The 18,003-nt window shown below is 36.9% G+C and overlaps 1 protein-coding gene across 1 annotated transcript in view; it reads right to left on the minus strand.

The window, feature by feature from the left end:
* The window catches only part of LOC120432165 (hemicentin-2), a 786,150-nt gene that overhangs the window by 454,850 nt on the left and 313,297 nt on the right, over positions 1-18,003 (minus strand). The window contains exon 3 of the mRNA XM_052710374.1: positions 5,130-5,259. Within this exon, the coding sequence (XP_052566334.1) occupies positions 5,130-5,259 (130 nt within the window). The remainder of the gene's footprint in view (positions 1-5,129; positions 5,260-18,003) is intronic.

Consider the following 18,003-nt stretch of genomic DNA (forward strand, 5'->3'; position numbering starts at 1 on the left):
ATAAAAAAATCTGCAAATTTTTTTTTCCGTGTACCTATTTTTTCTCAAAAGTCCTCAACAATACCTACAACTTTGCCGAAGACACCAAATTGATCAGAAAATTCACTCAAAAGTTACAGCTGTTTGAATATTTACATACCATTTTTGTATGGACAGCTGCCAAAATTGTATGGAGACTTGTATGGGTGAACCAATGACACAAAATAGCATATTTGGTCATAGGGAAGGCCCCCACAAAGTTTGAGCCAAATCAAAAAATACAAATAAAATCCATTTCCGGTTTTGGTAGAGAATTGCTCTTGAGTATTTAAATTTAACAGCTCGCAACCATTCGCGAGTGAACATGACCGGCTAGCTGTCAGCGTCTTGGCAAATCGATTCACTCAGCAAAACGAATACTTCGTGAATTTCTTAGCCTACTCCGTCCGTCGACCTGAGTTACAATATTCAGAAAGGAGATAATCTAACACAATAGAGGAGAAAATCGTGACGTCAGAAATGAACTCAAATCGCTCAAAGTTCATTTTATGAGTGACTTTAACGGTTTGTCTTAGTTTGACAGCTACATTGTCCCCAGTTTTCTGTGGGAGAGAAAAGGATGCGAATACTTTATAAAATCATACCAGACAAAATTCCTAGCCTCAAAATTTTGTCGCGAGTTGATTTTCTCCTCCATACCAGCGAATGGCGCTCGCTTAAACAGCTTTGAGCGATACAGCGCAATCAGCATCTCTGAGCCATTCGTTGTACTACCCGATTGGAGTGAGAGGGAGAGCAATGAGAGAGTGTTCAGTAGCGATTGGTGTGGAAGTGACAATGCGGACAGAGCAGTTTTTCGTTGCGTTCAATTTGTGATTGCGAGTGAATGAGTCTTTTTGTAGTGGAAAAACGTGATTTTCGTTTAAATTTTAATTTAAACTTTTTACTTTTTTCCAAGTATACAGCAATTCAATAATGATAGCAAAATTAAAAACAATTTCTTGTTTCCCAAAAAATAAAGCAGTTTTGAAGCGTTGTAGTCTTGGGGAGAGTTATGAAAATGGAAAGGACCACTCTTTGGCTTGGTTGAAAATCAAATGGGTTTATGATTAGTTTCTGCAAATCAAACTTTTCAGGAATCCCGGGCAGAAAGTAATAACAAAATTAATAATGTCTCAATAACAAATCCTGTTAAAATAACAAAAAGTGTTATTATTTTATCCTGAACTTCAGCTTCAAGAAGAAAAAATAATAATAGTTTCTGAAAAAAATATCAAGATTTGGAATTGAAGTGATATTACATTGAAAATGTTTAATAACACGCTAATAAGAGGAAATGTCATACATTTCAAAAACTCTCCTAATAACAAAATTTGTTATTCGTTTGGTATTCTGACTTAAAAAAAATTACCATAAATCGCACAAATGGAAATGTTTTCAAGTGTCCACACAATCTGTTTTTTTTTCTTTTGTTAAATATGTTTAGATCTTTGGGATAATTTTGTCTAATTTCATCGGGGTCATTATTTTGATCATGAAATGAGGTCCTTAAGCTAAAATTATTCTCAAAAGTTAAAATTTTGAGAGTTGATTTTTTTTTAATTATTTGATATGCCCCCTAAGGGACTATACTAAAATTGGCTAGAACTATGGAGAGCTGAAGTCGGCGTTGACGTCATATCCTGCATCTAGAGTCGGAGTTGTCTTCCAAGTATGGATTCAAAGTCGCTTGAAGGTACCCGACTCTGCAGCCCTGACTAGTATCAGAGGAGTTATGGCAACTGCAGGTTTATTTGCAAATTGCAAATAAACTAAAACAATAACTTTTTTTTTGTTATGGAGACATACCAGTTCAATAACAATTTTTGTTATCATGCTGCTCCACCTCTCCGCACAAATAACAAATCTTGTTATTCCTTCATTATTCATTCTGTGTTATTGGTTTGTTTTTGCAATAACAACATAATAACAGTTTACAGTCTTCTTCGAACAAATCTTTGTTATTGATTTTTGTTATTTTAACAACTAATCCGTTCATCCCAATAACATTATTTCAATCGTCTCACAATATAAAAACTGACCTTCCCAAGTTATTTCCGTCTGTTCGGGATATTGTTTTCCACAATTTGAAGTGGTTGGGCATGTCAATCCAAGCGACTTTCTCGAAGACAGCAAAATTTTGCTTCATCTCTCTTTCTACGAGCAAATTTACGAAAAGCCCTCGAGCAAATTAGTTTTATCAATGTTCAATCTAATCGTATTACTACATAGAAACACAGCTTGGCTACTCTGAGGACAGATTGATATCCATCGAACTAAATAACATAAACAATATGGTGTCAAGATTTTTTTTTTTTTTTTTGAAAATCCCATGAGATACCAAGAGAATGTTAGGGAAAATTCGAATAAATGTATACGGAAAAACATCGTTTCAGAATTTCGGCAGCAGGTGGCGCAGGAATCGTCCAACATTGTCAAAGTGTGAGATTCTTGCAAGAAATTTAATTTCCTACAATTTTATCAAAGGGTGCAAGTAGATCCGAGTTAATCCTGATGAGTTATTAGCAGAGCAATTCTCTACGAAATCGGTCTTTTTTCTTCAATTTTAATTTTTGTATTTTATAATCCGACTGAAACTTTTTTGGTGCCTTCGGTATGCCCAAAGAAGCCATTTTGCATCATTAGTTTGTCCGTATAATTTTCCATACAAATTTCGCAGCTGTCCATACAAAAATAATGTATGAAAATTCAAAAATCTTTATCTTTTGAAGGAATTTTTTGATCGATTTGGTGTCTTCGGCAAAGTTGTAGGTATGGATACGGACTACACTGGAAAAAAATGATACACGGTAAAAATTTTTTGTGATTTTTTTATTTAACTTTTTATCACTAAAATTTGATTTGCAAAAAAAAAACTATTTTTAATTTTTTTTATTTTTTGATATGTTTTAGAGGACATAAAATGCCAACTTTTCAGAAATTTCCAGGTTGTGCAAAAAATCTTTGACCGAGTTATGAATTTTTTAATCAATACTGATTTTTTCAAAAAATCGAAATATTGGTCGCAAATTTTTTTCAACTTCATATTTCGATGTAAAATCAAATTTGCAATCAAAAAATACTTTAGTAAAATTTTGATAAAGTGCACCGTTTTCAAGTTAAATCCATATTTAGATGACATTTTTGAAAATATTCGCAGTTTTTCATTTTTTTAAATTAGTGCACATGTTTGCACACTTTTGGAAAAAATATTTTTGAAAAACTGAGAAAATTCTCTATATTTTGCTTCTTTGGACTTTGTTCATACGACCTTTAGTTGCTGAGATATTGCCACGCAAAGGTTTAAAAACAGGAAAATTGATGTTTTCTAAGTCTCACCCAATTAGCCCACAATTTTTTAATGTCGATATCTCAGCAACTGGGTCTCGTGGCGCAGGGGTAGCGGCTTCGGCTGCCAATCCCGATGATGCTATGAGACGCGGGTTCGATTCCCGCCTTATCCACTGAGCTTCTATCGGATGGTGAAGTAAAACGTCGGTCCCGGTTTCTCCTGTCTCGTCAGAGGCGCTGGAGCAGAAATCCCACGTTAGAGGAAGGCCATGCCCCGGGGGGCGTATTGCCAATAGTTTCGTTTTATCTCAGCAACAAATGATCCGATTTTGAATGTTAATATATGAAACATTTGTGAAATTTTCCGATCTTTTCGAAAACATTATTTTCAAAATTTTCAAATCAAGACTAACATTTTAAAAGGGCGTAATATTGAATGTTTGATTTTACATCGAAATATGATGTTGAAAAAATTGTGCGACCAATATTTCGATTTTTTGAAAAAATCAGTATTGATTAAAAAATTCATAACTCGGTCAATAATTTTTTGCACAACCTGGAAATTTCTGAAAAGTTGGCATTTTATGTCCTCTAAAACATATCAAAAAATAAAAAAAATTAAAAATAGTTTTTTTTTGCAAATCAAATTTTAGTGATAAAAAGTTAAATAAAAAATCACCAAATTTTTTTTACCGTGTATCATTTTTTTTCATTGTAGTCCGTATCCATACCTATAACTTTGCCGAAGACACCAAATCGATTTAAAAATTCCATCAAAGGATACAGATTTTTGAATTTTCATGCATCATTTTTATATGGACAGCTGCGAAATTTGTATGGAAAATTATATGGACAAACTAATGATGCAAAATGGCTTCTTTGGGCATACCGAAGGCACCAAAAAAGTTTCAGTCGGATTAAAAAATACAAAAAAAATCGAATGACCGAAATCCTAGAGAACTGCTCAGCAATGCAATGAAAAGAAATCGGCTTATATTCTTGATAGTATGTAAGGGGTACATTTTTTTTTAAATAAAAAAACACCAAAAATCAAGATCTGGGTGTTGAATAGAGAGAATGCGTAACGTGAATTTCGAATGATCCCACTTTGCTTACATCTACAAAGTAGGAGGCTGTTCAAGCACAAGCATGACTTTTTTCTTTCTGGTAAATGTGCTGTTTTATAATCAGGAGTATGTGTTTTATTTGGTCTAGTTTCTAACATTTATTGCTGGGAAATTGTGTGATTTCAAAATTCGATCGGTTAGAAGAGGTTTTTCTTTTTTGCGGGTGATGAAAAACTGCGGTGAAAGTGTCATTCTGCAATGTCGCAGATAAATTCCTTGGCTGATTTTGGAATCCTCTTCCGGGTCCTGCGAATAAACATCGCTAATTCTAGCGAAGCTGATTTTCAAACAGAATCAAACAATAAAGACAGCTTCTAGATGAATACAACCGCATCGACTCCAGAAACAACTTACACTCATAGTTATAAAAAGTGACGACATTGCCTTCGCCTTTTTTTTCTTAAAAGATTTCTTCAAAAAAACAGTTTTAATGGTCGATAACAATACTCTCTACTTTTGGCGAACAGTAAATTGGTTCCTTTTTGACAGCTCAAAATTGAGGCCGTTTTGCGAACCACAATTCAGCACCCAGATCAAGATCAACTCGCAGATGACAGAAGCTACATTTCTATCATATTCCTCTCATAACTCGTTAACAAATGGTTCAAAAAGTCCTCAATTTTTCCGGCGAAAAAAAATACTCCAAAGAATTTATTTCCCCGATTAACGCGGGCATTTCCGCGGCGCACTCACCTGTAAATCGGCACGTTATCCTTGTACCAAACGACCAGCAGTATCCGGTCGTTGGGCAGGTTCGACGACACGTCACACTTGATCTGGGCGGTATCGTTCACCAGGACCCGTTCCACGTGCACGGGCACATCTGAAAAAATAGTAGAGAGGGGGGGAAAAAAGAAATATTAAAATTTTCCATCCATGATAGCGCACGCATACACACACACGCTCACATTAATTGTCACATAAAATAAATATCGACCTATGATTAAACAATGGCTTAAAGTTATATCTCATCGCGTAAATACCGACTAAATGGAAGGATAATTCACCTCTACTTGGATGAAGGGAGAGAAAAAAAAAACTGCGCCAATTTTAAATTCCCTGCCGCCACGTGTGCGACCAAATTATGACCGCACACTGGGCCAGAGGGCCACCGTGTGGGTGTGTGCGTGAGGGTGGTGCGTGTGGTGTGCATAAATTTCCACTTTAAAGTGGCGCCTCGGCACGTAAAAGGAATATTAATTAATGTTTTCCATTAAAGCGGAATAATAATGCATCATAAATATTTTGATTATCCGGCCGGTGTGTGTGTGTGTGTGCTTCTGACTCCCACAAATGGAATGCTTCCTTTTTTTTGTTCGTTTTCACTGTACGATTTACCACCAGTTTTGATGTGCATTTTAAATGGGACTGGAGTAGATTGCATATAAACTTGCCAACTGCAGGCATTTCAAGAATTTATTCAAAGCCAGAGAAACTCTGCCACGTGACGCGCTTGTAGGGCCGGAAATGACAAGGGAAAGGGCTTTCTAGTGATTGAAATGTTTCAAATTTTTGAACTGACGTAGAGAACTCCTCCGTTTGAGTCATCGAGAATCTTTTTTTTTCATTTTAAAATTTAATTAATATGCAGTCTTGCTTAAAATGTGAAAAACAGCATTTATTGGAACTAGAATCCTGAATTGATCTTAAGGTGATCTTTTTGATCATTTTGATAAAATATTCTCGAAATAAAATAAATATTTCTTCGATTCGCTCTAATTCGCCATGCTTTACAATAAGCAAGCTCGCTTGCGCGAACAATTCATCAGTGCGATTGTGAGAAATTTGATTTATTCGTTCAGGGAAATTGTATAGAATTAAAGCCACCCCCCCCTTGTCCTCTCCTTCCCCCCGAACACACAAATTCCCCGAACAAAGCTCCGTTTTACCGATTTACCAACGTACCCATTCAACCATTTCACTCCAGGCCATTCATTTTCATTTCAGGGCTTGAAAACGTGAATTGTTCCACAATGACCGATCCTATACCCTCCCCTCCTCTTCTGTTTCCAGAAAACCCCGGAAGTGCCATGGCCGCTGTTCAACCTTGGAGCCCCTTGAGGGGAAACGTGGGGGAGGGGGGGGGGTTTGGCACGGTAACGATCGTCATTATCATCAGCATTTGCATGATTACTATCACGAGAGAGCGCGGCCAAGTTCCTCTCTCTCCCTCTAATGTTTCCTGATTTTCCCGGCAAAGGTGGGGGGCAGGAGTCGCTCCGGCAACCAGTACACACCTGATGACGTGAACCAGTAATCATTATTTCACTGGTGGAAAAAAGTTTTTATACACAGAACAAAAAATCATGGTAATATTAAATCTGGGAAAGGGTATATCTTTTATGTCAGAAAAATGTGTAATTTTACCTCTGAAAATGTGTAATTTTACCACTATTCTGGTGTAGTGTCGCTTTTTTAGTCTAAATTGAGGTAAAATTACATCATAAAAGAGGTAATATTCCACCTTCTAAAATTACACCTTCCAAATTTACACAATTTGTTGCTGTGTAAATATTCACGCAGAATACAAGCAAAATTAAGAAAAAGTTAGCATCATTTAACTAAAATTTTACGAATCTAAAAACAAAACACTGGTAAAAAATTAAAAAGACAAAAAAAAGTTTGCCCATATAGTTTTCCATACAAATTTGGCAGCTGTCCATACAAAAATGATATGTGGAAATGTAAAAATCAGTTTTTCTTGAAGGATTTTTTTGTCTTCGGCAAAGTTTAAGGTGTGGATAAAAACTACACTGAAAAAAAATATACATTGCAAATCCCTTTTTCTGTGATTTTTATTTCCACTTTTTGTCTCTTAAACTTGATTAACCAAAAAAAACTATTTTTTATATGTTTTAGGGGATATCAAATACCAATTTTTCAGAAATTTCCAGAATGTGTAAAAAAGCTTTGACCGAGTTATGATTTTTTGGATTAATACTGATTTCTTTTTCAAAAAATCGAAATATTGGTCATATTGTCATTTTTCGATGTAGGATAGGATGATCAAATTTGGCAGAGCTGTTGATATTATCAAAACATGCAAGAATCCCGAATTTCATCCAAATCGGACCACCCCCTCCATTTTTGTACCTCCCCAAAAAATCGACTTTTTGGCGATTTTTGACCAAACCTCCTAGTTTCAAACGACGATAACTCAGGAACCACAAATCTTAGAGGGTCGGTCTTAGACTCAATTTTGAAATAAATCGGACGTAGAATCCATTTCCGTGATCAAAATTTTGATTAATTTATTTTGTCTACCTGTATTGCGCAATTGAAAACTTTAAACGGCCTTATCTCAAAACACACCAACATATTTTTTTTTATTTGACCTCACCATCGTGTTCCACTGCCAATTTTGCATAAGAATCACATATCGACAGAAATGGATATGTTTCGTTCCAGAGATATCGAATTTTAAAGTTTTGTGTTTTCGAGATAATCTACATCAGCTTCATTCGCCACATCTGCTAAAAGCACACAGGCGGGCTGATCAATAACTGCTATGGCCACCGGGAACCAGTTCCAGAATTGCCAGAACCGTAGTTTGCATGACCGTAGACTGACACATCTTTCAATTTCATTAAGTTTGATATGTCGGATGTAGGGGTTTCTCTCATAATCCGGAAGTGTCCCCAAGGAGCCACCGGTAACCGGTTCAAGATTGGCCAAGATGGGTCAGCGATCAACGGCATGACCGTAGATTGACATATCTTTCGATTTCATGTAGTTAGATATGTCGGATGATAGGGTCACTCGGGAACCGGTTTCAGGTTACCCGGAAGTGGCCACTAACACTCCAGAGTAGTTCTGCCAATCGTGTATTGTGTTTTTAGTAAGTTTTATGGATCAATTTCAACTATCATGAGAGTATTGGTATCACATATATGTGAAAAACAGTAAAACATGAACTTTTCGGATGTTCTGGATTTCCGGAACCAGTAGATCACCTGGCCCTGTGAATTGTGATCAAAGTACAGGTAAATACCTGTCAAATACAACCCGGAGCATCCTAATTGGTTGAAATTTGCCGGAGATACAGGTCGTCAAAGTTGGGGTCTAAAAAGGGTCTTTTTTCGGTTGTAGCCGATTCCCGGTGGCCACAGTGACCAGGTCGGTTTCGGAAAGGGGACGTCCTAAGCTTTCATTTGTGACCATAAGAACCAGAATCGGTCAAAAAGGACCTCAATACCGTTAAAGTAACTTTTTTTATGGACGCTCCCCTAGAAGTCGTCCGAGATTTATTTGTTTTGTGTATTTGTGTATTTGAAATGTGTATTTATACTATAAATTTCATGTCAGAAAATTTCAAGGCTCTAGCATGTATATAGCAAAAGTTATGGGTCATAACTTATGGCAAATTTAATTTTCAAAAAGGCAGAAAAAGACCCCAATACTGTAGGAAGGTTAAGCCGTTAATTTGACTCAATACAAGCAACAAATCGCATTAAGGGCAAATTATGCATTTCCATCAGGCACTTTATGTGATCAAACCAGCACTTTGATATTGAATTAAAATGTTCAGAAACATAACTATTTAAAAAATCCATGTTTTTTTTTTAATTTTCATACAAAACTAACGTTTCTCAAACACCGAAGGGAAGCTCAAATACTCAAATTGGAGGGGTAAATTACCATTATTACATTACATATCAAATTCAAATCAAAATAAAATAAAAATACACGTATGTAATCCCTTTAGCTCAAAATACAAAAAAGGACAGCGAATATTAACGAGAATAAATTCAAACTTTGACAGAAAAGTTAAAATATTTTATTTACAGTGGTTCCACCAGAACATTTTGCTTGACTACATCAAATGATTTTTCATCAATTTCGAAGGTTATTTTGTAACTTTTTTTCCTTCTCCTGCTCAACTTGTTCTCCCGTGTACCAGTAAACTCTAACACCCATATCTCAGCTTAGGTTAATTACTGCACTGATGTTTTTACCAAAACAATCCAATAAATGAAATAAAAAAATGATGTTTCAATTGAACAAACAAACATTAAAACAGAAATTAGTTTGCTAACTTCTGAAATTTCTTTCTAAACATTGTAATTGAATATCAAAGTGCTGGTTTGTTGACATAACACTTTACCTGATGGAACTGCATAATTTGCCCTTAATGCGATTTGTTGCTTATTTGATGATTTACCTAAACAGTGGCCACTAAAAAATTAAAGTTCATCAAGATACATCGCTGGTTTTCCATCAAACGAAATAAATCAAACCCACTTTTTATTGAACCCGGTTTGTACCGCCGGCGCGTACCACGGCACGTGCCGAGTGAACCACCTTGGCTCATAAGCAGGGTTCATGCCGAGGGTGAATGCCAGACACAAAACCGAGGCGACGAGCCCAGCGTGCCTTGGTTCGTTGGTACGATGAACCAAAATACCCTCGGCTCGAATGAGTCGGGTACGGGTGTAAACCGAACAAAGCAGGCGCAAAGCAAACCCGAGGAACAAGTGAACCTCGTGTACCGCACAGTGCAGGGAAGCTTGGGTGACTTGTATGAAGAAACTAATGATGCAAAAAAAAAAAATATTAAAAAAAAGATACAAAAATGAAATCGTTTTTTTTTTGTGAAATTCTAGAGAGCTGTTTTACAATAACACAGACCTACAAAAAATTACAAAAGTGACTGTCGCCAGAAACACGTGTCCAAATGTTTTTGAAAAAAATCATAGTGCACGTGCTTTTAAGGACCCCAAAGTTCAAGCTTCCCTTCGAGTTGAGTCTTCGTAGACATTTTGTTGGTCGGCGCAGTTGGTTCAATACTTTGAAAATTCATTGTAAAATATGAAACAATAATACATTTGTTGAGTGGGTTGTTTTAATTTTTTATATAAATCATTTATTTCTGCCTTTTGGGAAGGCGCCGGTATTGACTAATAAAATAGGGGTCCTCAGGGGTTGAACAGTGAACGGATGGGCTCCTACTGATCATTTTTGGTTCATTGTTTTGATCTGTCAATAACAGAGTAGCAACTTAATTGGCAGTGAACCATGCTCATGCTCATTTCTTTCTTTTGGCAAGCATCTCTAATAGTTCGAATTGTGAGTATCTCACAACTCAAAAGCAATTAATTCACTTTTTTTATTGAAGTTAACGAAAGACAAAATGGTAAATGAAAAGTACATCGTGTATTAATCTTGCGTGGAATTGATAGTGTTTCATAATCGTGGCGCAGAATCCGTTCGAAACGCATTAAAAACCACCGCCAAACTTGAAGTGCACTAATTGGAGCGGTTACCCGGCGGTACCATGCATTGTACGGTAATGCTCTCACGTAACCGGAGCGTTCTGCTGAGTGGAACAGGTTTTCGGTTGCCTGATAACTCAAGTATAATTATCCAACGATGAAATGCATTTCTATGCATGTTGCATCAACTGTTATACTCGTTTCAGCGCACTTGTTCCATCATCTTATGAATCCTTCAAGTTCTGAATTTTTGAACTGTACTTTTTATCTAAAAAACAGTTTTTTCATAACATAATGTATCGTGAAAACCTCAGATCGACGCTGTCGTGCTATATTGTCGCACGTCGCTTTTTGACGTTCCGAGAAAAACGAGAACATGCAATGTAAACAATAACAAACACGTTTTGTTTGGTTGACCATTCGGGGCATTGTACTGAAGTTTGGTTGAATTTGGTTGCTGAAGACCCGAGTTTACAGTACTCGAAGTACCATGCACGTGTGTCAAACGCATTCTGCCCGTAAATAACTTTGGCCAGTTGTCGCACTTACAGACATGAGTTTTTTCGGTTTTTATTGAAAATCTCAGGATTGAAATCGACTTGTGGGGATCTGCGAAGGTCAAAAGGTGAGGCAGTGAGGCATCGCGAGTCACCCACAGGACTCCAACGCTGCTCGCGATCGATACCAAGCGAACCCGGCAGCTCACGGTAATCTCTCCAATTTGCTTCCAAATTATCAAATTTGCTGCCTGATTTATTGTTCCATTTCGTGGTGACTCACTAGGAAAGCGGCGGTCGCGTTGAACCCAGGCAAAATTTATGGCCTTTTCCGCCAACTACGGGTCCTCTCATCCCTCCCCCTCTTCTCCACACAACCACAAATGAGGATGACGATTGACATGGATGACGAACGGGCACAATATCGATGATGACAACACGACCGCCCGCCCGCCCCGTCCTGATGATGATGTTGATGAAGGCAATGTTGTTGCTGCTGCTTGATGGTGACGAGAGAATCTCGCAATCTACCTTTTCCCCCGTGGGCTATTTGTTGGAGGCGGGCACTGTAAAAAAACGCATTTCAAGCGAGATTCGTACCCCGGTATATCCAGCTTGCAGCGCACCTCTTTGCCCACTACGCTTCGCTCGCTCAGTGGCGAAACGTCAAGATTTTTCACTGTGACATTCGCCAACCAGAGCGGAGTGAACGTCAACCGGTAGGACAACGAACTACATCTTCCCCCCCGAAGGTAGACTACCGCACCTGACTGGTTGACTGACTGGCTGACTGCAGATGAGAACGACAACAACGACTTTGTCGACGACGACGACGACGGTTAGCTGATTGCGGTGAAATTGATGAATGACATGGAATTACTTGCGGTGATGTTTGCGCTGATTGAAGCACCGCTGCCACCAAATCTGACTTTTTCCACGTGACAGGAAATCCGCCCGGAGCTGAGGCGAATAAATGCCACTTTGAGCAAGGACCAGTCAGTCATTTTGGGCAAATATTTGACCTGACCCTGTCGGCGGCCGTGGCTGGGTTTTTGTCGGAAGCGAGTGAAGCATTGTTCTACTACCAGGGGCGCCCCTTGACAGGGTTAATCAGCTTTGACACACTGTCGTGAGCACTGATGAGGGGATCATTTGTCGGCTTGTGACACGTGGACTCGCTCGGGTGCAGACAAATCGGATTCGAGGACTTTGGGACCGGGGTCTTTCGGGTGGGCTTGGTTGGCCGGCTAACCACTAATAGAAATTCGAATGTGTTCATTTGACTGGTGGTGACTTTTGTGATTACCGCAGAATGGGTTTGTGATTGATCTGAGACTTGCACTGATATTGATGTTGAATCTTGAACTCGTAGAGGCAGGACGTATCAGGATCAAATTGAGCTAAAGACGCCGAAAACGTGTATACCATAAACCAAGGGATTACCAATCCTAAAATCAACGTTTGAAACAGCTAAAAATCACCCATCCAAAGTCACACAAATCCTTCGAGGAATCGATTGTCGCTGACAAATGAACCGGCTAACAGAGCGCGCGATAATTCGGAACTCAATTCGGAATCGCTGCGCAATTGCCGAAAACGGTGATTATTGGCCATTTTGCTGTGCCATTAACGGAAAGAGAATGTAGGGGAAAGAGCTTTCGCAGGCGATCACATTTCACATTGGGATGGATCGATTGCGGATTTAACTGGCTGTCGCGAAAGTTTCGGGGAAATGATGGGTGAAAAAGTGAGTTTAGCATCCGGGAAAGAAATAAAACTGTGTATAATCCATGTTAAACTTCTTCACTTTTAAACTTTTGATATTTTTTTGTGATGAAATATTTTGTTTTGACGATTTTACTTTAATAAACTTTAACGACCTCCGGGTCTTTAGTGATCTCTGTTGCAAGTTTCTGCTCATTTCTAGGCATCCGAAAGTTATGTGTGGTAAGTCACCCAAAACCTTTTTACGCAAATGGGCCGACATTTTACTTCCCCATCCGATAGAAGGCGCGGGGTTGAATCCAGGCCTTACCGGGGTGAGAGACTACCACGCTAGCCATTACACCTCCGGTCCCGGCCCGGTATTTACTTTTACAAATATTTAATTGTGGAATTTTAAAATGTATGGTACTTTGGAATTACATAATTATATGGGGGTAGTTTGGGCACAATTTATTCATCAGATATGACAGGAAATTGGAAATATGAGTAACTAGTCCAGTTCGGAGTGTGAAAAAACTAAAAAAATTTAATAGGTCAAGTAGTTTTATTAGAATTTTCTTTATTTATTTTTACATTTGGGGGTTGGGACATAAGGTTTTCCAGAGATTATATTGCATTAAAGTGGCTAATTATTGTTTTGGTGATGAGTTCTGATGAAGTTTGAGCAATGTTCCCATACATATTGTGTAATTTCTTCTTTTAATCACCAATATTGGCAATTTTCAATAGAACATGAACAATATGCCTTGTGGTTTTTAAACTTGAGTATTCATAACACGCGATAGGGTTGTCAGATTTTCAATCTGTTGGAATCGTTAGAAAGATCTTTCAATTAACAATCGAATATCATTATCAAGACGCTTTTTTTAATCCGCCCTTTTCACAATCCTTTGGACTCAAGCCAAAAATCCTTTTTTTTTTTAAAACTTGTGTTATGGGACTCTAATAACGATTGAATTAGCCTAGAACTGTCCAAAGCGATTCAGCTAATCTGAAGTTAATCGAGTGCTTTATTTGAAGGTGCACAGACTCACATCAAGACATACGCTCACAAACATAGATATTTGTTCAGGATTCTATTCCGAGGCAACGGAGTTTATTTTTCTAGTTGTTTTATAACCTTTTCTCAGGTGAGGAAGGCAATAAATACTCTCGCGAATTCAAGTTTAAGTAATGTTTAAGTTATGTTATGTTTTCATTTTTTTTTGTGATTTTTTTTAAATAAATAATTTTACCACTAAAATCTTACCAATAAATCATTATAACATGTTTTGTTAAGAGTTTTGACTGTATGAAATAAGAGCAATTTTTAATTGTAAAAAAATCGTTATTGAAAAATTATTTCAAATTTCACCCTATTTAATTTATTATATTGGAGCTTAGTTGATAATCTAGAACAGGCCTGCCCAACGTCCCGCCCGTGAAGCCTTTCAAAATAGATCTTTGCCGGGACCTTAAGGCTGATCATGAAATAAATAATGAATAAATTGAGTTTCTAAATTGAAAAAAAGGCTTAAGATCAAATTTTACAGATAATAACAAAAATTTAAATGTTTCTTATCAAACATGCTAATTGGAATTTGCCTTTTATTTTTTATGATTTTTTTGTTACAAATTCAAACAATCATTTTGTTTTTGTTTATTTCAATATTATAATTATAATTATTAACCTAGAGAAAGTCGCAAGAAAACAAAGATGTCCAATTCGTAAAAATAAGAATAAAAGCATGGATTGTTTTCTTAAAATGTACCAAAAACAACTTAATTTAAATTTCTTACAGATTTCACTGTGTTTACTTCAAATTGAGGTTGTTCTTCTTGAGAAACTTCATTAAAATTGTTTATTTGTTCAAATAAATGATTCAACAAAAAATAATGTTCTATTTTTAAGTAATGGAGATTTGTTCAAAAAATGCTCGAAAACGCAAATTAATGATACTGATAAAAAAAAGATCACTACAAATAATTTTAAAATATAAAATAATATCTTAATGTGAGAAGGACGAGCAAAAAAAATTCATGAACTTCAATAGCTTAAAGATAACTGAAGAAAAACGAAACACACAAAATAACGAAAAACTATTCAATTAATATTTTATTACACAGGTGTCACAGGTCTTTAAAATGTTGTTTGTGTTTCAAATCATTTTGAAATATTTTGTTAAATATTTGAATAAAGATGCAATGAGGCATGACAAAATTTATTGAAACGAAATTGATTCGAATTTTATATACTGTTCTGTTTAGAAAATTTAACTAAATAAAAAGCTTGCAACGACCAATGAAATTTGAACGTTTTTAACACTTGCACCCACAAGCTCGAGAAAAAGAGGGAATTTCAATACAAAATATTTTGTTTCGAGCGTGGGAGTTTTGTCTTTAAAACAATTACAATACAATTTTAAACAAATAAAAAAAAAATATTTTATTAAAAACAATTGTTGACTTTCTCGAATTAAATCAAACATTAGTTCCGGCCCGCCACTGCTTCACAGGAATGAGATCTGGCTCGCAGGTTGGGCTTCCCTGTCTGAGACCCACCATTACGCTGTCATCGGCGAACTTATGTAAAATTAGACGAGCTTTCCGGTAAAAAAATGTCGAAACTGAAAAATCTAGTGTGTCTTTTATAAATTGCCAAAAACCACAAAAAATATATGTATTTTTCAAATTTTTTTTTTAAACCCGCTGTATCTTAACGAGGATTGGATATATGACAATGGTCAATAGGGAGACTTTTATGTAAAATTGTTTGGAGAATCGATTTCTATAATTGGTTTTTGAAAATTTTTACGTTTAGAGCTTTAAAAAAAAGTTTTAGCAAATGATTTTTGTACTTTTTTTTAGGAGAGACATACCATCCAGCATTTTTCGTGAGTCTTTTTGTTACATCTTAAGCTATTTGATCAAAACTGTTAAACGAAATTTAATTTTCAAACTTCAAAATTTTGTAAAAGTGGCGTGTATTTTATCAGTTTTTTTTAGAAAGCCCGTCCAATTTCCTATTAGTTTGTCTTTGACTACGACGCATCGAGATACTGTAATTTTTAAAATCACAAAATACAAAAACATAAATAAAATATGCCCTTATCAAATGTCATTCTCGAGTGCAACTAGCTCCATATACACAAAAATTGCTTATATAAGCCTAAGATAACTTGTCTACAAAGTTTCATTGAAATCGGGGAGTGTGCCAGAAAAATTCCTGATTTAAGCTGGAATTGCTCATTTTAAGAAAAGAATTTGAAAGATTTTTCTGATGGTCCTAAAAGACAATCCTCTAGAAAATAGCAACGAAGTATATGATATTAAATATTTTTATGGTGGTTGATGCTGTTTTGGGCAAATGTTATCGCTAGTGTGGGTACTGAATGTGAGGAAGGCACCATCCACCTGAAGGTGGATTAAGTAACGTTTTTTTAGAAATAATGGAGAAATTTACAATAGGAAATAACATGAAAACTTTTTTCTTGTTTGTTTGCTTTGCCCAGTATGCAATGTTTTTTTTGCTTTAAAGCAAATTGGTAGGAAATTTTCTGATCTCTTGAAAAAAAATCAGGTCTTCTTGGTCATGAATCCTACAAGGTTATTTTTTTACCAAAATATACAACAAATAAGCTTTTAGTGGCTATCACTTGAAAACGGTTGGAAATTTTAGTTAAAGTGCTGAAATCATCTAGGATTTTGATGAAAAAAAAAAATCTTATTTTACAACGTTTTCGCCTCGTCATCTCTCCAAACCAAAGCAGCAACAAAAACCGGGGTCCAATTCGTGTGAAATAATAAAATATGATGCAATTAACACCGCTGCCAATGAGCCGAGCACTCGACGTTTGGATCCTTTCGTTCCGACCCTGGGGTATAAGCCAACCCGGGCGGTCCCCCGGAGTAGTATGTTTATTGGCACTTGGAGAACCGAAAATCGTTGGGGGGTTTCGCCAAACGGGGTGATGTTTGGCTGGTGGAACGAGTACATTATTTAACACATCGTTGAGCAAAATTAATTGAATGTGGAATTGATCGGACTTTATGTTGCATGATGCTGCTGGGATGCTGATGATGTTGTACACTTTGCCACCGTTTGCTGGGTTGGTGCTGTATCGATTGCCTGCCCAGAGTTGTGGCTCTTTCGAAACGGAAACAACCGCACTCTCTCTCTTCACATCGATGATCAACTCTTGGGAGTTTGCCACTCGTATTGTGAGTGGGGGGGAAATTAATATGCAATGTTATTTCTCAATCATACACGGAGAAAAAAGAGTACCCAAAATCGTGAACAAGCGTTCATGAAAATGAGAACCACGAACAAAGTGTTCAAATCCCATGGTACGATTTTGAAAAACGTACCATGGCATTTGAACACTTTGTTCGTGGTTCGCATTTTCATGAACGCTTGTTCACGATTCTGGGAACTCTTTTTTCTCCGTGTATTCACGAGAGATGGGAGGGTGAAATGTTGGGTGCAACTGATTTCATTGACGAGGGTGCTCGTGTTGAGATAGATAATTGAAAGTTGTTGCTCATCGTATTATGAAGAGGAGAAAAGGGTTGTAATGTACATTTGTCTAGATTTTAATAACTGGAAATGCACAAGCGGCGTGTTGCATACCGATTTGTTTTGCACAAGCTAAGTTGTTTAAAGAGATTGATTTATCAAAAAATTTATCAGAGCAATACTTCCATGTAACAGACAAGATAATTAAAAAAATGCTGCCTGACGAGAAAGCGTTAAACATGTAATGGTTCTTTTGTTCAACTTCTCAGGCTTTAATACCAGCGTTACAAAAATCACTGACGTGTCTTGACGAATCTCTCACAACTAATTTATCACCATTCTGAAGTATTTTGTCTAGCGCTCAGCTGGGTTCCACTAATCCGCAAAGACACAAACTTGACTGAAAACACATGATTGCGGTTGATGAGAGGCTTTCGCTGCTCCCTGTCTATCATACAACTGGCGGCGCCACTCATGCGTTAACCTCGACGACTTCCATTGGAAGCAATCTTCCGAGCTAACTTCACCACCGGCAGGGGACTAAGCCTTTGCCGTCGATTAAACTCCTGTGCTCACACGGTGGGGTTAAAAACCAGCTCTATTGTTGGATTATTTTGCACGGGAAAATTGAAAATAAA

The sequence above is a fragment of the Culex pipiens genome, chromosome 3, assembly GCF_016801865.2.
Source record: "Culex pipiens pallens isolate TS chromosome 3, TS_CPP_V2, whole genome shotgun sequence".
NCBI lineage: Eukaryota > Metazoa > Arthropoda > Insecta > Diptera > Culicidae > Culex > Culex pipiens.